The sequence below is a fragment of the Drosophila montana genome, unplaced genomic scaffold (assembly GCF_035044405.1).
Source record: "Drosophila montana isolate Dmon_TW-CO22-7 unplaced genomic scaffold, ASM3504440v1 contig_1505_1, whole genome shotgun sequence".
In the NCBI taxonomy this organism is placed as follows: domain Eukaryota; kingdom Metazoa; phylum Arthropoda; class Insecta; order Diptera; family Drosophilidae; genus Drosophila; species Drosophila montana.
In genome coordinates this window covers 5,033,685-5,053,700 of record NW_026996452.1, presented here as the reverse complement: position 1 = coordinate 5,053,700, position 20,016 = coordinate 5,033,685, and the positions used below count along the sequence as shown (strand labels likewise).

Here is a 20,016-nt window from a genome sequence, read left to right as displayed (position 1 = left end):
TTTTGACACCATATTAAAGCTTAAAGTAAGCTTGAGTTCAATTCATTAGTTGCATTTGTTTATTCTATTGCGCTCTTAAGTAGGGCTAAGATACTTGACAATCCTCTTAATGTCAGTTCACATCTTTTTAACAACTTACCCACTCTGCCATTACCAAACCTATTAAAATACTCACTTCATTAGCTTCCTCAGCTATTGCTAGTGTATCTATAATTGATCGTCACTTTCTATTCCAATCTAGTCACATAAGTATTTCCTCAGCCGTTTACAACTCAATTATAGATAACTACTTTTCTCTGCTTTAACGACATCAGATTACCATAATAAATAACCATTTCCAACACACACTCTAAGGGTCGCCATATGTGAAGTGGCAGTCAGTGCTGTAAAGCGTCAGCAACTTTTTGACAGATTTCAATCAGCCGGCAAGGCAAATGGTTAACACAAAGGACAGCAGCAGCAGTTGGCGTTGGCAACGGGTAACATGATTCGGCCCACGTGTTTAATTACACCCGGACACGCATTGACAGCGATTAAAACGGATGTCAAAGCTGTTGAGCAACAGGCAGGACTCCGCTAGTTGCTTGGTAAGGGGGAGGGGGGGGGAGGGCGATGCGATTCGCATTTTGATGAATGGTGGCAACACTGTTGCGGCGACATTTTGACAATTCATTTGAGCAAAAGGTTAAATCGGAACGGAGCCCATAAAAGTGATAAAAACGCAAAAGTTGAAAGATGTGCACAATGCTATCGAGGAGAATTCCAAAGAGAGTTATAAATGAGATTCCCTCAAGAACAATTTAATTGCTCTAAATGTGTTAAATCGTCTGCAATACGAAAAAAAAGGGGAATATTCTTTCTGATTTATTAGTACTTTTCTTGTAAAATTCAATTAAACCATTTAAAAGGTAAAAAGTTATATTTTCTTTTATTTTTTGTGTGTTTTTAGATTTAAACGTAGCTGTTGAAATTGAACACAAGGCAAGTCACGATTAAGATAGAAAATCTTCTATTCTTCTTTTAAATAATATATTTTGTATGATAAAAAGCATCAAAATTTTGATATGTTAAAATGCGGTTATTTAACATAAGAATACACATCTACAATTATATGTACAACAATTTTAAACCACCTTTTAAAAATATTGTTATATTGTTCGACATGAAAAGATCAACTCTTAAGTACTCACACTTTTATACTATCACATACCAATTGTTGATTATTTTTTTTTTCAGAGACAAAAATGACGGACGTGCAATTTCACACCTGAACGCTGATCCGCCAAAAGCTGTTAGCCACAATGGCCATAAGGTTGTCTCCATGTCGAACCCTTTGACCGGCTAAAAAAAGGAAAACAAACAATTGACGTGCAAATAAAAACTCATTAAATATTAATTGAGTTCGATAATTACAAGACAAAGTGGACGCGGAAAAAAAACAAATAAAAATCAGTGGCTAAATGTTGCTGCAACATGTTGCCGGTAGCTCCTGTGGCAACATTCGAACGCTCGAAATTTCGTACCTGTAACTGCCATTGTCCAGAGTTTTGTTTTTTTTTTTTTTGTTGGGGCAACATGTGAAGCCACCCACGAAGGTGCGTGCCGCATGGTTTCATTCATAACTAGACGCGTGGCGAAATGTTGAGGCTTCGTCCTTGTCCTCGTGCTCGTCCTGTCGTCGTTGTCGCTGCTCGGCTTCGTGCTGTGGCACTTCGTGCAGCGCTCAGCGTCCTTGCCTCGCATTATAAAAACAAGCGTCGTACGCTTCGAGCTCTGAGTTCTTCGCTCGTCGTCAGCCTGTTGCGTTCTCGGACACAGCCCAAAAAACAAAAAAATAATAATAATAAAAAGCCCAGCTCCACCAGAACAGCAGCAGGTCCTTAAGACCTACTTTATGGCACCCAATTAAAACTTCAATTTCAAAATAAATTTTTGTGCGAATAAGAAATACTCAAAATATTCAAATTTCAACATTTTCTCTCTTGTCTCATTTGGTTTAAGTGCCGTCGCGCGTGAGCACATAAAATAAAATTTGTGAGCCAATTTAATAGGCCCAGCAAGTCGCAAATCTTGAAAACCATAAATATTTACCCAGTGTTAAGATCAAACGAATTATTTTCCCGGCCAATTACCAAATTGATAAGGTGCTAACGTTTTTATGTGAGAAAATTGTTACCAAACAGCCACAAAACAAATAAAAGAAACGAAACTTAATCGCATTTTGGTGTCATTTAACGCGTTATCAAGCAGACGATTTGCATTTTGGTGGATTAGTCCATATCAACGATATAACTGGTGGGTAAAAGGAATTACATATTTTGAAAAGATTTTCGATAAATAAACTATAAATTAACTATATTTAAGCTAATTAAATTAAAATGAATTTCAAAAATCGTGTAAAGAAATAAAATATCGCTTAAATTGTGGAAAAGAATAAATCAGCAATCGAATCTATTTTTATTTAAAAATTAATTTGAAATTTTATTCGAAAACAGCAAAAATCTTTTAAAAACAAGTAATATATTGGTGAAAAGGTGAAGAAGAGTAAATCAGAGTTGAAAGTTTTTTAAAAAAAAGTTTAATAATTCTTTAAAATCAGCAAAAAGCTTACATAGTTCTTGTCATGTTTAGAATAAAAGCTACAGATGAGAACTTTTGAAAAAAAAAATGGATTGCTTTAAGAAGAAAGACTCAAGAAAAACTCTTAAATTAATCTTTGCTGAGCAGATTTTTTTTAGAATAAGTAGAGGAAGATTTTTTTATCAAAGAAAGCAGCAAAAAAATTACTTGTATAATTTTTTTTATGATAAACTTATGTTAAATCACGCAAAATATAAACTGTTCTTAAAAAGTTTGATAAAGAATTCGAATACTTTTGCTTAAATATAGAAAATACTTAAACAAATCAAGTATTAAATATTGTGAGTACATCAAATAAATCTTTTAGGAATTGAGAACGTGTTTAATCGCTTTTTTTTAAAAGAAGTTACATTTAATAATTAATCAGATGTTACATTTCAAAAAAATATTAAACATTTTCAACTTTTGTGTGCATTGTGTAGCCATTAAATGAAATGCCAATTTACATTTGTTTGAGGCACAAGGCTTAGCCCGAAAGAAAGCATCAGTTAAATAAAATGACTTGCAATTAATTATGCTTGAGGCTTAATTTATAGATGTCCATTGGTAAAGGAACATTGGCCAATTTCATTATTTGTTGGCGATTAATTTGCTGGTGGTAGAAAATGTATAGAATCGCAGCACGTTCGAGCGAAAGCGACTTAGAAAATGCCAAATGGAATTAAACTTCACAGTCAAAATATGGTATGCCCTTTAATTTTAATTTCATATAAAAGGCGGGAATTAATGGTTTGTTTAGTTGACAGATTCTCAATAGAAGACACTAGCCAGCTAATTAGTTTTTCCCTTTATGCAATTTTCACTTTTGTTCGGCAACTTCTGTTACGGCTCCTTGTGCTCGTCCTGTCGTCGTATGTCCTGAGCCTGTAATTTAATAGATTGCAAACAAGATTTGAAGAGAATTTTCCACTTTTGATTGGCTACGAAAACTTGCCGTCCTGCTATTCCCATCAGGAAGAGCCAGGCGATAGGTCACGTTTGTCGGCGCTCATAAAAGACGGTTTAAGATCGTAACTGAAGGACTTGCGGCAACATTTCCAATTCGATTTTGATTTAATTTTAAAATCTTCGCTGCTGTGCATTTTAAGTGTAGGGTTTATGTTCTAGGTACGAATATGGTATACCCTGGTATATTTTATAGAGGGTATTATTTGATAATAATTACAAAAACATTTATTCTGTAATGTCATGTATGTGAATAGTCGATTGAAAAGAGTGCAAGCAGATTGGACGGCTATTGCACCATAGATTAATACATAGACCTTTAGTTTAGTGTATTGTTTTTTGTTGCTGAAGGATATTTAAATTATATTCAATATCTGTTAAACTTTCTGGCGAGGGTATACGCGACTGCAGGTGATTAAATGTGTGCTAGTCATTAAACAAAAACATTCATTTATTCATTATATGTTTCTGTTGTATACCTTTATGCTAATGGATATCTAAATAGTCGTAAATACCCGTTTAATTGTGGACTATTAAATTATTAAAGCTAATAAACGAAACTTTAATGGGTATTTTTTCTAGTCTAACATAGCAGTATACCAGAATTGCACTTTATTAAGAATTGGAAATAGTCTGAAATGAATCTTCTGCCTGCCAAGGGATATTTGATTAGTCTAGCATACCCGCTAGGCTGGGCTGACAATACGATTGAATCACAGCATTGCAATTGAATCACAACATTGAGCAGCAGTGAAAACATTCATTCGCTCATTTATTCACTCATTCGTTTATTTACCATGGATCAGCGGGCAAATCAAATTGTTCGCTCGTAAAAATCTTTTTATCGACCAAAACTTTTGCCCAACTTCGCAGCTATTTGCATACATGTTAAATGCAAATAGACAACGAGACTTTTGCTGTCTTATTTTCTTATATATTTTTATATATGAATTATTTTATATTTTTATGCATACTCTTTTGTTGTTGTTGCTGTTTTTACAGCACAGATAAAAGCGAGCGAATTCATAGGCACAATCGCTGCAGGCAATCACGATTTCTCAGTGGGGCAGTCCCTTTATTTATCGAAAAGTTAGGCAGAGGGGTGGAGCAGGTGGGGCACACAGTGGGGCAGGGCAGTTTTTATTAGGCCATACCATGCCAAGCATTGTTTAACGCTCAAACAAAATATATTTATTTGCTCAACTTCAAATGCAGCCATTTTCATATGCTGGCATTTTAACAATGTAATTTCAATTTAGGCTGCCGCCGAATGTTTTTTTTTCAACATTTTTGGCTTCAATAGAGCGCGGGAGGCGCTGAGAGGGGGGGAGGCAGTATTGGCGCACATCTATGAATTGTGCTCACCTGCAGCTGCTGTCAACATTTCAATATTCGAATATTGTTCAACATTCGCAAATCCTGGCACATGAAATGGCCCCAAATATGACAGTTGCCCGAATCCCAAATGTCATTGCTGCCACTTATTACAGTTACTTACATATGTCTCGTGGGCGTGTCGTAAGCTTCGCAAATAGTTAAACATCCAGAGATTTGCGCCAAAGTCTTACGCTGACAGCTCAGCTTTACTAGAGCTCAGTGTTTGACAGGGAAGGGGCGCCAGCAAAGGTGATAGAAATAAGAACAAGAAAAAAGATGCCCTGCCTTTCGAAAACTATCTATTTAATGCGTGCAAAAAGATGTGAGAAATTATATGCTATGCATGTCAATTTCACTTCTCACAATAATTTCAAATTATCAGAACTAATTATTTCATTTCACTAAAGAACTTCGTATTGTCTGTTAACAAATGCCATTTATCTATAAAATATCATTATATTTACGCAAAATTATATTATAAATCGCAAGCCAGCTGCCAAGCGATCTGACTAAATGAATAATATTAAAAGGATTCTGTGTGCGCCCAAAAGTATGCAACAGAAACTGAACACAAGGCCCGTTGCGTATACGCCACGAAGTACACGCTGCAATCTCATGTTATAATTGAAAAGGAAAAGAAAAGAAGAAGAACTTATCTCGATTTGATGACAATTCAAAGAGCAGCCAACAGACAGATGACGCACGATAACTTGAGACTGACATTTGGCCGAATTTCAATTAACAGTTGGACCTTAAACTCGAGATATGTTTATATGTATAGAAAGTGAGTGCACTTTATACAATATTAAAGCTTTTTGCTGGCCATAACAAAGCGCATTAATAAATATGTGTATGCGGGTCACAGGAAAATATATATTTTTGTGCGTCAATGGGAGCCCTCATAAACATTGCTGAAAGCTAATCAAAATAGTTAAAGGATGTGACGATGAATAAATGAGAGGACCTTACAGTGGGCACCAAGTGAAGGCAAAATCAATTTCCAAGCGCCCAACCCATTTGGGGGACTGCAAAAATAGGCACTCGCCACCGCCGCAGCGCTTGCAAAACTGTATTTACACGGTTTTTGCATCTATTTATAGATATCGAAAGACTTTTGGGATGTATGCTCTTTCCTGCTCTAAGGTCAAGCGGAAATTGTAAGCCAATTTCAAGTCATTGGACTTTTGAGCTTTTGTATACTCTGGCCGTGGGTTATTATCAGTTTGTCATGCAATGTGTAACGCATAAGAGCTGGCAACGACGACAAGTCGAGTTGATTTGGCCAAGTTTTCAGACAGTTTTTTTTCTAAAAGGGCGGAAGGGTATTTTGTCTATGGCAGCCGAAAGCGAATTGTTCATTCTCGTTTGCATAATCGAGCTGGCACAAAAATTGTCCTGTGGCCACAAATGGAGTCCCTTTGGTTAGCTGCATCCTTATGATGCCTCATTCTGTCAGTTTCTATACACTTCACAGCTCCAGAGCGCCACGTGTCCATCTTCATCTCAACCCAAACGCAGCCCCGCAGCCCCGCAGCTCGTCAGATCCTTCCATCTGTTTATGTTATTTCCACACATTACGTTTATGTTTCGCTGTCGCTGGGCAAAGTCATTTGGCGAGTCCATCCAGCTTGAAGTGTTCAGTTCAGCGTTGAATGTGGGGTTAGAAGAGGTCATGCATGTGCATGAGCCATAAATTATAAGTACACTTCACGATGTCAAAAGGTTGCGTATTTTCCACGCAGCGTTTCTCACATATTCCCGACACGCTTGCAACGTGCAATATCAATGTCAAAGTCCAGATACGTTGCGTGCTTATATATTTTTTATTTATATTCTAACAATAAATATTCCCTGATGTTGATAGATTGCCCTTGAATTACGCTCTAAACTGTTGTTGTGCGAGAGAGCGCAAGAAATAATAAATGCTATGAAGAGCTCAACATGTGTAGGTGTCAGAACTGGTAAATCGAATTGTTACAAGTCTTATGCAGTTCTTTAAGAATAACAAGTAAGAATAACAAGTAAGAGGTGGCGAAAGCTATAAAATGAAATATACTTGATATATACATTCTATTCTAGAAGCTACATGTCAGGTTTGATGACTCTAGCTCTTATTATTTATCAAAATTGCTCAAAAAACAGGATTTCGATTTTTATCGATAACTTGAAAAAGGGGCAAGTTATCGATTATCGGAAACAAACTCGATCTGCGCATGGCCTAGGAGGACCTACATCTAAAATTTCAAGCAAATTTCTCTAGCTCTAATAGGTTCTGAGATCCTTGCGTTCAGACATACGGACGGACGGACGGATAGACGGACGGACAGACAGACGGTTATGGCTAAATCGACCCGGCTGTTGATGCTGATCAAGAATATATATACTTTACTTTTCTGCCTGTTACATTTGCACAAATACATTAACCCTTTTTACCCATTTTCAATGGGTTCCGGGTATAAAAATATGGCTGCTATTTAAAGTAATTTAAAAAAAATTAAATAGATAATCAATCCGCCTCTTAGTTTAAAGCTGGTTGTAAATTATAAGGAAATTAGGTCGATAAAATGCAGTTTGCTTAAACAAATAACCTTATTTAAAGGTGTTAAGATATTCTTTATAATCGGCTTAAAATCGATTGGATGAATAGTTAGACTAAGAAATGTTGGAGCAATATTTTCGCAAAAGTTGATATGATTTAGGTTACATTAATATTCTATAAGAAAAAAACTGAAATTCAGGAAATCTCATTTTACAGACCAAATATAAACAATTTTGTTGAAATTTAATTCGTATTTTTTCCGAAAAATTTTCTATCGAATATGCAATCTAATTGATAAGTTGACCCGTCAAACATTTTTGATAAAAAATTGTATTACATTTCAGGTATGCATTTATATTTTATAGATTACAGAGTTATGCATTTTGATGCTAGATTTTTGCACAACATAAAAAATGATGCTTCCAGATGATGAGTCAGGGTCGGTTCAGTATGCAATTATTCAAAAACGAAACGATGAAATTAAATTTTCATGTAATTTTATGCAATTTGTGGGTCGGCATGCTGTTAATCGCCCGATTCATGCATCCGTTGATTTTCCATGCAAATATTATTGTTTTTATTTATTTACATTTTTGTTTTTAAATATTTTTGTTCAATTGCAGAATGATGAAAGCCACAACGTGGTTTTGCCCGGTGCTATTGACTTTACTCAGCGCCACGAGGCTCGTTTGTACCGCACAGCGGGGTGCGGCGACAACGGCAGCGGGTGGCGGCGGCGGTGCCGGTGGAGCTGGTCGTGCAGGCGGTGGCTCAACACCAGCAGCAGCTGCAGCTGGCGGGGCGGGCTATGCCAACGGATATCCGCTGGACTATCTGGATGCACAGGCCGTACAGGTGAGTAAGTTGTGCCACAACAACTTTTCATTCTCGTTCACCTGCCTTTTGTGGCTTTCACCAGTTGTCGCTCATTTTTGTGACAGTTTTTTCGTTTCGGTCTCATATTTCATTTGACTTTTTAAAGGTGAACAAAAAATTGAGAAATGCTTTGATGTTGCCATCAGAGCATTTATCTGTACGCATTCCCTTTTTAAAAGTTTACTGGAAAAACCGAGAATTTAAATCATTTAAAATAAAATACAACCTTATACATAATATACCCTGTATATAGTAAAGTCATAGCAATAGAGTTATTAAAATATGTGATTAAGTTTATAAAAGTTTTTGGAATTTTGAATAACAGTAGACAAGATCTCCTATTCTTAGGCAAACTTCTCAAATACGTAAGATCCTTAAAAATTCATAGACTATAACCAATAGGTTAGCGTATGAATTTTATTTAATATTTTGACTTGCTCAATTAAAATTGGAAACAAAATTTTATTCACAAATAGTATTATTGGCTAAAGAAAAAATCAAAATCAAAGGCTAACTATTTTAAACATTTTTGCAAGACATTTAATTGTCCGCTTTACAACTATTTTAGTCAGAGAATAATCAATGTCGTGGTTGCAAAGCCTATTATAAATCTTTATCTGATTGGTAAATATATCTCTGATATAAGTTAGCTTTCAGTAGCCCCATTTAATTAAGTATCTTATCGCAATTTTGTTTAACTAGCTCTCACAGAATGCATCAGAGTTTCCTGGTAAGTTTTCTTATGTGATGACAATTGATTTGAAGTAGGATTTCCGATGAAGTAACTCTTGATTTCTGCCAGAGACGCAATAAATTCTATAAAATGGAAGTATTCTCAATGTTATTGGCAAGCGAGACGCATTTTTTCCAAATACTCCCCACTTATCTTATCGATAGGCCGTGAAGCGTGACCACCGACCAAACAAGAAGATTGTTGAAAAGCCTGTAAAGCAAACAAATTAGTCAATGTATAAAAATGGATTCGACATTTATTTTTGTTCGTTGTTAAATTTGCTCAATGGAAAATTTTTTAATAACGATTTATGCATGCTTCATTAGACAGGCGGGAAAAAAACTTGTAAACAAGAAGTAAACAGAACATATTATTACCTTGTTTATTACATTTGACAAGAAGATAAATAAAACTTGTAGCTTTGTTGTTTTACAGCGCGAATAAATCGCCAAACAAAGTTGACAAGAAAAGTTCAAGTTTTCATGCCGTTTAATTTGGCCAATGTGTGTGCGTTCCACTGGGAACAATAGAGCTGAACACCTGGAGAAATGCTGCCAACACTTGTCAAGCCGACAGCTTAGCTGGCGAACATTTCAAAGGACCAACTTCCGGGGCCACTCAAACACGATCCGCAACACCTGCGAATGTGGTCTTCATATTCATTCACATTCACTTTCCATCATGGGTCCATCATATTTTATCAGCCATTTGGCTGCATTGTGCGCACATTGAAAACAATGAAAACTATTTAGGGCCGAGCTAAAAGTTTTTGCAGCGTAAACATTTTAGCCAAATTGAAACTTATGCGGCAAGTTTGCTAAAAACAATTTATAATAATTTGGGCTGAAGCTGTGCTGAAACGATGTTGATGAATAGCTGATACTCTGTACTTTGCACTTCCATTAACTATTGCAGCAGCTTCAACTATATTCGATTCCTAAAATTAAATAACATATACTCTAAGCCAGCCATTTTCAAAAGTCAAGTTCTCCAATGTCTAAAGGCAATGGAAAAATAGGTCAAATTAGAAGTTAGGAAATAAATGTTCTTTACTGAATGACATTTTGAAAGAGGAACAGTTGGGAGCCGCACTTTGGTGCCTCGAAGTTCTAAGCATCCTGATCGGCGTCATTCTGATCATCGTCAGCATCTTTATCCTGATCATTATCCTCATCGTTATCATCGTTTTCATCTGCATCATCATCAGCATCGTCGTCATTATCATCATCGTTATTATCATCGTTATCATCATCGTTATCGTCGTCATTGTCATCGTCATTATCATCATCATCCTGCTGAGGTCCACGCGATGGCCCATGTCCGGGCGGGCCACGCGGTGGTCCCTGTCCGGGCGGGCCACGCTGTGGTCCCTGGGCAGGTGGTCCACCTGGACGACCCGGTGGTCCTTGCCCGCCGGGACCACGCTGCGCCAAAACGGCGACCAACAAGACGGCAAAGATGGCTAATGTAATAGCTCTCATGATTGACTTATAATTGCATTGGCCCCGACAAACGGTCTTTTATAGGCCCAACTCCAGTTGTCGCCTATTTGAACAGTTGCCCCGGGGTCAATAGAATTAAATACAGTTGGTTATGCAAATCTATTGGCATTGGGCAAATAATTCACGCAACTGATGCAATTCAAATGCTTACGTAGAAAGTTTTCCATTGCCGCAGTGCGAATATAAATCGATCGAACGGCATGACTAATGGACCCGGTTTATTGTTTTATGTGCTGCTTGGTTGAGATAAGAGCTACGTTGGAAACATTTTGCGATCTATCGGAACTGACAATTGTTCAACGATTAAAAATTTTGGATTAGCAACTGGCAACATTTATTTATTTATGAAAGCTACTTGGTGAGTTATCTTAAGTGCTCTAGACATTATGATAATGTCATGTTGACATAACGAATCGAAAGTCTGGACAAATTCCATGCTTTAATCTATTCAAGTGCCTTCTTCAAGAGTAGTCAAAAATAAAATGTGGAGTATGTGATTTATCAATCGTATAATTAAAATAAAACCAACTACTTATAATAACATAATAATAATAGCATAAAAAACCATCAGTACACTTGGTTTTCAATTGCCTTTTTGTTTAGCTATCATCGCGTTACATCGAGCTTATAATTAAATTCCTACTTCTGCTCCTAAGGGAGTACTTATGCACTTGCCGATCCGCTGCCCTCCACCGACTCGGTCGTTGACTCAGCGGATTCGCCGGAGCCTTCGGTCGTTGATGCTTCGGGTGTCTTGGTTGTCTCGGTCGGCTCCTCGGGTGCCTTGGTTGACTCCTCAGGCTCCTCTGTTCCCTTGGTAGACACTTCAGGCTCTTCCGGTGCCTGGGTAGACTCTTCAGGTGCCTGTGTAGTTTCTGTCGGTTCTTCGGGTGCCTTGGTTGACTCCTCAGGCTCCTCTGTTCCCTTGGTAGACACTTCAGGCTCTTCCGGTGCCTGGGTAGACTCTTCAGGTGCCTGTGTAGTTTCTGTCGGTTCTTCGGGTGCCTTGGTTGACTCCTCAGGCTCCTCTGTTCCCTTGGTAGACACTTCAGGCTCTTCCGGTGCCTGGGTAGACTCTTCAGGTGCCTGTGTAGTTTCTGTCGGTTCTTCGGGTGCCTTGGTTGACTCCTCTGGCTCCTCTGTTCCCTTCGTAGACACTTCAGGTTCTTCCGGTGCCGGGGTAGACTCTTCGGGTGTCTGGGTAGTTTCTGTAGGTTCTTCGGGTACCTTAGTTGACTTCTCAGGCTCTTCGGGTGCCTGGGTAGTTTCTGTTGGTTCTTCGGGTGTCTGAGTGGTTTCTTCAGGGTCACCCGAACCTTCGGTTGTTGAATCCTCTGGTTCTTCTGGTGCCTGGGTAGTCTCAGTTGGGTCATCGGGTGCCTGAGTGGTTTCTTGAGGGTCACCCGAACCTTCGGTTGTAGAATCCTCTGGTTCCTCTGGGGCCTTAGTGGTTTCTACGGGCTCTTCCGGCGCCGGGGTAGTTTCCTCAGGTACTTCAGTCGTAGATTCCTCTGGTGCTTGGGTAGATTTCTCTGGAGTTTCTGGGGTGGACTCTGCCGGGGCCTGAGTAGACTGCACAGGTGCTTCAGGCGTTGACTCTACCGGAGCCTGAGTAGACTCCGATTCCACTGGAGGTTCTGGAGTGCTTGGCGGTGCTGGCGGCTGTCCAGTGCGTATTTCATGCTTGTTATGATGTTCCCAGCGCTCGTCTCTGTGCCAACCGTTCACATCGCTATGCCAGCCGCCAAAGTTGCCATGCCATCTGTCCCCATTACGATTCCAGCGTCCATGATCCAAATTGTTGCCCCAGCTACCGGAGTTACCATGCCATTGATCACCGTTGCCATTCCAGCCGCCGCGCTGAGCATTTCCTGCCCAGCCTCCCTGGTAGCGTCCCCAGCCAAAGCCATTCGGCCTGGCAGCGACCACGGCGCAGAGAACCGCGAATACCGCAATTGTTAGAACCTTCATTTTGCTATTGTTCGATGTATACTAATCGGCTCGGAGTATAGAGCGGGCTTTTATATGAAGAAAGCAGGCGGTCATTGTCAGCGCAGTTACCATGGCTCTCAGACATTCTGTCCATTCACTACAAAATGTTATCTAATCGCAATCTCAATTATAGTGTCTGATAAGCAAAACGGCAAAAAAAAAGTGAATTTCATTGCGTATTAACCAGCGACAGGTTTGCGTATAGCAATACGTGTTCATCTGATTTGTTTGGGGATTTTGTTTTCAATTGAGTATTTTTTTATTTTATTCGAAAGATAGATTAAGTTAATCTTTCGAGGATGAACTGGTTCAGGCTTTGGTGACTTGAGTTGGACAGGTTAAGGTTGCAGTTAACCTCAAGTTATTTTCCATTGTAAAGTAAACAAGGTTAAGGTTTTAGATCGTACCTCGAACCTTCGGTTATTTTCCATATTCAATTTGGTTTTATCGCAACTCAATTGGCGGCGTCTATGGATGGGCTGAGTAATCGATAATGAATTACCAATCGGAATGCGTTAAAATTCGCTTGACTTGATAGCTGGGGGCGTTCACATTTTTCAAGGCTTATCAGTTTAGTTTTCTACGACAGCTTTAAAGAACCCAGGTTTATCGAACTATAGATAACACTCATACAAAGATAATTCTATATAAGCTTAAATGTCTTCCATTGTAATAAAGCTACATTTGAGCTTTTATCTAACTATCGATACAAATTATTTTGATAACTATTAAGTGCCTCACTATATCTTATCCATATCTTATAATGGTAATTTAAATATATTCCTACATATAATTACTCCATATTATCTTATCATTAAAGAATTTCCCACACTCAACATTTATGCCTGGCCCTGATCATGATTCCTTTACATTTTGTCTTTCATTAGTCACTCACAAATCATCTAGAATTTTTCATTGTTATCTGCATTGAATTGTTTACACTATTTGTTATCTGAAAGCTGCTCGAGTTTGCAAATTATTGTAAATATTTATTTATGTGCCTGCAAACAGCAGCGAGAACATATCCCATAATGTTTTTTTTTAATTAGGCAAATAAAAAAATAAGAAAAATGTGAAGTAGTTCCACGGAAGCGTTTATCAGCGTGAGGAGGGGCTTACTTATCACGCAAAATGATTAATCATCTGATCATTTAAAACTCATTTACAAATGTGACATTCAATAATTTGAATGTCGGCACACGATAAGATATCTGAATATTATTGAATGTGTTCCGAGTTTCACTTTCTCCTTTTAATATTAGAACAAATATTTAAATCATAGATTTGCCAGAATGTGTAAATTTAGAAATTTAGTTTTCGATATTATTGTCAATTTATGGATAGGCATTTTTTCTTAATAAATATCTTCTTTTATTATAAAAATCAAAACAGATTAGATATATCCCCTTCTCATTATATAGCTTCTATAAATTTGCCATTCATTGTGATATTTCTCCCAGACAACTTTCTTTCACTTTCTCCCTATAATATTAGAACAAATATTTAGCTCATAGATTTGCTAGAATTTGTAAATTTGGAAATTTATTTTTTATTGTCGATATTATTGCCAATTTATGGATAGGTATTTTATCTTAGGAAATATTATCTTTTATTATAAAAAAGCAAAACAGATTAGAAATAGAATATTTTTATATCTTTGTCTCTCTCTCTCTCTCTCTTTCCTCCTGATTATATGTATTATTATGTTCATCGTCTTTGATAAAATTTTTTTTATAGTTTCTATAAATTAGCCATTCGTGCTGATATTTCTGCCAGACAACTGTTTAACCAAGTCAAACATTTGTTAACTTGAAAACTTTTTGTATTAAGAATGCAATCAGAAGTTGAAAATGAATGCATATAAATGGATCTCTCCCCCTTATTCTCTTCTTTCAGGATGAGTACGCCCTGGTGAAGCGAAATAAACCGTCGCTGTCCATTGTCAATCCGTTGGATGTGCTACGCCAGCGGCTGCTGCTGGAAATAGCGCGCAGGCAGATGAAGGAGAACACACGGCAGGTGAGGAGTGTGTACCTGAGTTGGCCACCATTGTCCACTTTGGTATTTTTAATAAGCGCAAATGAGCACAAGGAAAACTTTTCAGTTTTGTTCCATTCAACTAGCAAGATAAACAAAAGAGAAAGCAACGCGTAAGCACAATTTTATTTTTTTCTCCCTGGCAGTTGCGAGTTGAAAGTGCGATTTGATGTAAATGGAAAATTGTTGCAGCTAATCAAAATTAGAGCTGCAAATGGCAAAATGCAAATAGTTGGAAAGAAACCTAAAAGGTCATGCGCATCGTTTGCGTAAACTTTTTTCATTTAGCGAACAGGCTAAAAGAACAATAAATTTATGTATTTGCAAATAAGCGTCAAATGCCTAGCCAGTGGCAAGGTCATCTCCAGCTCCCCATTTCCCATTTTCCTGTTGCCCGTCTCTCGTTACGCTGTTGGCCCATTTGTCAGACACTCGCCCAAAGGCGCATCTTATCGCTGGGCATTGAAAAGCCCTCATGCTAGCCATGTAAATAACACATAGGTAGATATCAAAAGGAAAGCTGATATAAGCTGGAAAGTGTGAACGGGTGTGAATGACTTGAAGATGCCCTCTGACCTCTGCCTGAAAACTGACCTATTATACACTCGCTTAAATAGTTATACTTCTGCAATACATAAAGATGCATAAATATTTAATAAATATTTAATCTTATTTCTAATCAAAATATGCTTCTTAGAAATCGACAAATCGGTTCAAAACTGAACCAATTTTCATAAGGAACATCATTTGAGCCTTGGCTTAAAACTTAAGAAAACTTCTTTGAAACCTTATAGCATAGCATGCCAAATATTTAACATGTACAGGGTAGAAAATAAAATGCTTCTGGAGCTTAAGGCTGTTGGCAGCCAACAAGCAAAGGCTTAGTGGCATCCTGTTTGCGTGTATGAGGAAAGCAACGCGTCGTATGCGTAATATAAATATTTCACCCTGGCAACAAAGCGAAATTTATTTGGTTACCAAAATGTTGATGCACCCCACGGCGCAAGGTAAAATGTGGCAAGAAAATCAAACGATTTAATGGCAGGAATTCAAACGATTTGGCCCTTGGGTGCCTCTCCAACAAAAAATCCCGACCGAGCAGAGGCTGTGCGCTCCATTTACACATGTCGAATCATATTGTATATTGATTTGTCAAAGGGAATGAATGCGAGAAAACTCTTCAGTGCACTCGAATAATTGAGCTGTGGGTGTAGAAAAGCGGGAATACTCGTGTGTGCTTAAATAACAAATTGTGATTCATTTAATAAAGTATTCAAAAAGAAATATTTTCATATATATTGGAGAGTATTTAGTATTCTATAGTGTAGTATTTTCCTCAGGCGCCAAGGTCGTCGAGTCCTCAGGCTCAGCTGTGGTAGAATCTTCGGGTTCAATTGTGGTGCTATCCTCCTGAGGCGGTGGTGTGGGGCGATGTCCATGTGGGGGACGATGTCCGTGTGGTGGACGCTGCTCGTGGTCGTGAGGAGGACGTTGTCCCTGCGGCGGACGCTGATCCTGGCCCTGAGGAGGACGCTGACCATGGCCTGGTCGCTTGTCCGGCCGTTCTAAAAGAATACCAGAAAAATAAAATAGATCGCTTAAGAACGAGGTCGAAGGACTCACCATTCGAGTCCTCATCACTGCTTGGAGGGCCCACTGGCCGCTGCTCCTCGCCGCCTTCCCTGGGTGGCCTCTGCTCTTCAACTGCTCCGTCGTGGCCAAACCTTTGTGGCTGGGCTGCTACTAGCACCACCAAAAGGCTAACTGCCAGCACTGTAATTGCTATAGCTTTCATTGTTGGATTGTTGGTTGTTACTGTTTGAGCATTTGGCTTTCTTGGTGGCTTTTATAATACTGGGCCCAATTGTGGAAATACAGAATTCCCAGGCATGCGATACATGTTGCTATAATCTTATCGCGCCCAGACATTCCAGGGAATATCCCAAAAAGTGACTAAATTGTTTTTCTTTTATCTAGCAGCAATTTAAGTCGTCATAACATAACAACACAAACTGCAGTTCCTCAAGTTTATCACTTCTGTGTACGTCGCACTTGAAAACTATCTCATGGGGTATTCCGATTACTAACTGCCAATTGTTGGCTGATAAGAACGTTGATAATACAGCTATTGTATAAATGCAATTAAGTTTTATAATTATAGGCAGTGATTGCCTATAATACTTTTGTACTTAATATAATGATTGAACAAAGAGAATATTTATAATTCGATTTTGAATAATAAATAAATATTCAAATATGGTAAGAAATATTATTTATTTAAATAAATTATTAAATAAATATATTTTATATTAAACGCAGAACAAGTTACATTACTTCCCGCATTTGTCCAAAATCGATAAATATCGCTTTTTTCCATTTCCCTTCGAATATCTCGTAGATTGAAAGAACTTGTGATACCTAATTAATTATGTTTGTTCTTCTGTCACAGATAAAAAATATGTTCGCTTTTTTTAAAAAATTAAATTAGATTTTGAGGTGTTACCTTGATTTTGAATATATATCCATACGTATCTGAATATCATCTTTTTGCCATATAAATTGTATAAATAACTGATTATATTCCTTGGTTAAGGGCAGAAGAATCTTAATAATAACGAGAGATAAGCTAGCATGACTATTTATTTGTATTTATCTATCCTATGCGGCATATACTCGACATATATCTGGTGAAATAAACAGTTAGCTGCACGGAGTATTTATTTTACTGTTCTTGCCCGATTCAAGTATTGTAGCATACTTTTCAGGCGAATCCATTGAGCACAATTCGTAGCGTACTTTTTGGAGTTGGCAAGTAAACATTCTTTGCAAATAATTCAGCTGAAGACGCATTAAATTTAACACTAAAAAATGTTCATTAATTTAGACAGGAAATTAACAAACTGAAATTTGAGAAAACTGTAAGTTTAAATTGCAATTAAAAATAATTAAATTAGAGCATAAATCTAATTGACAGTGTGTTAAATTAAATATTTATGCTGTGCATGTGCCTGTGTGGGGGGGGGAGCTGTGGCGTGGCACACATTGCGAATTACTCGCAACATTCCCTCTACTCATTTCCTTTAATGTCAAACGTTTTCCCTCTTTACTTTTCACACCCTGCGCACAGGTTGAATTGAATCGGGCCATACTGAAGAACGTGGGTAAGCGTGTGTTTCTGGAGCCGGCGACTTGGGGCAACAGCCGCTACCAGCAGCAGCAGCAGCAGCAATTGGAGCGACAGCGTGAGCTGCTGCGTCGCGAGCAGCTGCAGCAGCAGCATTTCCCCAGTCAACTCTGGAGCTACGGCTGGCCGCAGACCGACTCCGGCTCTGTCGCCGGCTCTGTCGCTGGCAGCCCAGCAATCTCTCCGGTCTCCTCCTCGGCGATAGCTGCCTCACGGTTTTTTGATTTTCTGCAGCCACTGGCAAAACAGCAGCAGCTGCTCGACGATGCCAACAAATCCCTAAACGCCGGCACCCACGGCCAGGGCGTGGCCAAACATCAGCAGCCAAACGGAAATGAAATTGCAAACGAAACAAATCATTTAAACGGCATTCGCAAAAGCGCAGCAAGCCTTCTGGCTGGCATGGAGGAGGAGGAGGAGCAGCAGCAAGAGGATACCGGCGAGGACGAGAACGAAATGTTGGATGAGCTTAACTTGAACTGGGCCAACGAGCAGCCGCCGATGAATGATATGGACAGACCCCTAGAAGCGGCAAATGCAAATGGACGGCTGCCCTGGCGTCTAATCTATCGCATGCACAAAAATCCACACTATGCTAATTAAGTGACAGCAGCTAAATATACAGATACAAGTGCAGATGCAGACCCAGATACAGATACAGATACAGATACAAATACAGATACAGATTCAGATACACAACACACACAGACACTGTTACACTGTTACAGATACAGCAAACAGTTTTAGAGTTTAACTAGATGTTAGTAGTTGCTAAATTGACGGTTCCTAATGGCTGGCTATAAGGCAGGCATATTGTGTGTGCAACCCTCCGATAATCAAATCCTCCCCCCTTTAAGCGACCTGTTGCTAAATGTACACAAAGCTCACACTCGCACTTACTATTTGAATTTCGCCTCGGTATTTGTGACTAAATGGTTTATGTAACGATTCGTGCTACCTCTTTCTCAGATGCTCCACTTAAACAAAATATATAAAAAAAAACCACATGAAACGAACGTTCCCTTAACACAACGTAATTATACTCAACAATTGTATTTATTGACTAGCAAAAAAACTTAAAAAAATATATAATAAAGAATACTAACAAAAAAAATAAATAAATATATATATATATATACATGTATATGAATATGTTTAATAGCATAAATGATGTTGATTAATAAAAGTAAATAACATGTGTAGTTTTTAAATAAATATTATAAAGTGCAATATGCATGCTTAAATACATATATATATAAAATGCTTCAGCTATTGAGTTTAATATTTATTTATTAAATAATGAAATTTAAAATTTTTAACTTTAACTATGCTGAATTTGATTTCTTTAACAGCAGTTTATTAAATTCTCCGCTGGCGGAATGCGTATTTTCTTTTAGTTTAATATTTTTTAAGCATTTTCAAAAGAATATACACTTATAATGTTCAGATGCTCAAAATGAAAAATAAATTGTTCCAATTGAATTTTAAAGAATACTTACAATAGTAAAAACCTTAAAGATATCACACAGTCAAAACTTACTGTCAAATCTGAATGCGACTGTCAACCCAATCAGGCATATTATATCATTATTTTCATTCCTTTCTTCCTTTAGTTAAAATACGAAAGTTATAACAGAGTTAAGAAAGATGTTAAAGACACAAAAAATGGTTGCAAATCATACAAAAAAAATACGACTAACGATTTTAATGTAGATGAGCTACTTAATCCTAACCTAAACTTATGCATGTGAAAACTAAAACTCAATTAAACTATCTACATATATACGATAAACAAATATTTATATATATATATAAATATATATATTAAAGCTATGTGTTGTAAATGGATCGAGTCGACACACGAATACGCTACCATACACACACACACACTTATGTAAATTTATGAGTTTTATGCAAAACGAAAAGGAAACAAAGATTATTTTCTATATGTAAATAAACGTTTTTCTCATACCTAAATAAAGCTGAATAAATGAATGTAAACGCGAAGTCAAATGATTTGAAATTCAAAACTATATATATAAATGTTTATATACTACATGGATTATAATCGTATATGTACGCATGTATATGTATGTATTTATTTTAATGAAACCAGTGAATAAAAAACACAAAATATGAAAACGGCATTCAATTCCAAGAAGCTTGATTTTTAATGGCTGCGATTCAAGAA

At 37.6% G+C, this 20,016-nt stretch overlaps 3 protein-coding genes and 1 long non-coding RNA gene across 6 annotated transcripts; 2 read left to right on the top strand and 2 right to left on the bottom strand.

The window, feature by feature from the left end:
• Window positions 1-1,632: 1,632 nt before the first annotated feature.
• Window positions 1,633-19,977, top strand: Dh44 (diuretic hormone 44). 2 transcript variants are annotated; one of them, XM_064691340.1, is made up of 4 exons: window positions 1,633-2,295; window positions 8,125-8,356; window positions 14,501-14,623; window positions 17,769-19,977. In XM_064691340.1, the coding sequence occupies exons 2-4, from the start codon at window positions 8,126-8,128 to the stop codon at window positions 18,426-18,428; spliced, it is 1,014 nt and encodes a 337-aa protein (XP_064547410.1). In that variant the 5' UTR covers window positions 1,633-2,295; window position 8,125; the 3' UTR covers window positions 18,429-19,977. The 2 variants fall into 2 exon arrangements, with proteins under 2 accessions (XP_064547410.1, XP_064547419.1); XM_064691349.1 differs by lacking the exons at window positions 1,633-2,295; window positions 8,125-8,356 and adding an exon at window positions 10,616-10,970.
• LOC135434694 (uncharacterized) lies at window positions 8,851-9,471 on the top strand. Its single transcript, XR_010437268.1, has 3 exons — window positions 8,851-9,001; window positions 9,080-9,107; window positions 9,180-9,471. It is a non-coding gene; the product is annotated as an uncharacterized LOC135434694 (long non-coding RNA).
• Window positions 11,105-12,613, bottom strand: Fst (Frost). Of its 2 annotated transcripts, XM_064691327.1 has the most exons (2): window positions 11,870-12,613; window positions 11,105-11,809 (listed from the first exon to the last, which is right to left on the bottom strand). In XM_064691327.1, exons 1-2 carry the CDS (start codon window positions 12,581-12,583, stop codon window positions 11,276-11,278), a joined length of 1,248 nt encoding a protein of 415 aa, XP_064547397.1. In that variant the 5' UTR covers window positions 12,584-12,613; the 3' UTR covers window positions 11,105-11,275. The 2 variants fall into 2 exon arrangements, with proteins under 2 accessions (XP_064547397.1, XP_064547389.1); XM_064691319.1 differs by having other exon boundaries at window positions 11,105-12,612.
• LOC135435692 (proline-rich protein HaeIII subfamily 1-like) lies at window positions 15,875-16,474 on the bottom strand. Its single transcript, XM_064692860.1, has 2 exons — window positions 16,265-16,474; window positions 15,875-16,206 (listed from the first exon to the last, which is right to left on the bottom strand). The coding sequence occupies exons 1-2, from the start codon at window positions 16,434-16,436 to the stop codon at window positions 15,959-15,961; spliced, it is 420 nt and encodes a 139-aa protein (XP_064548930.1). The 5' UTR covers window positions 16,437-16,474; the 3' UTR covers window positions 15,875-15,958.
• Window positions 19,978-20,016: the final 39 nt, after the last annotated feature.

Excerpts from the sequence above, each read along its gene's own strand:
- Dh44 (XM_064691340.1), top strand. The coding sequence starts at position 8,126 with ATGATGAAAGCCACAACGTGGTTTTGCCCGGTGCTATTGACTTTACTC. Across the intron at positions 8,357-14,500 it reads TGGATGCACAGGCCGTACAG|GATGAGTACGCCCTGGTGAA; the intron begins GTGAGTAAGTTG and ends CTCTTCTTTCAG. Across the intron at positions 14,624-17,768 it reads TGAAGGAGAACACACGGCAG|GTTGAATTGAATCGGGCCAT; the intron begins GTGAGGAGTGTG and ends CCCTGCGCACAG.
- Fst (XM_064691319.1), bottom strand. The coding sequence starts at position 12,583 with ATGAAGGTTCTAACAATTGCGGTATTCGCGGTTCTCTGCGCCGTGGTC.
- LOC135435692 (XM_064692860.1), bottom strand. The coding sequence starts at position 16,436 with ATGAAAGCTATAGCAATTACAGTGCTGGCAGTTAGCCTTTTGGTGGTG. Across the intron at positions 16,207-16,264 it reads CAGTGATGAGGACTCGAATG|AACGGCCGGACAAGCGACCA; the intron begins GTGAGTCCTTCG and ends GTATTCTTTTAG.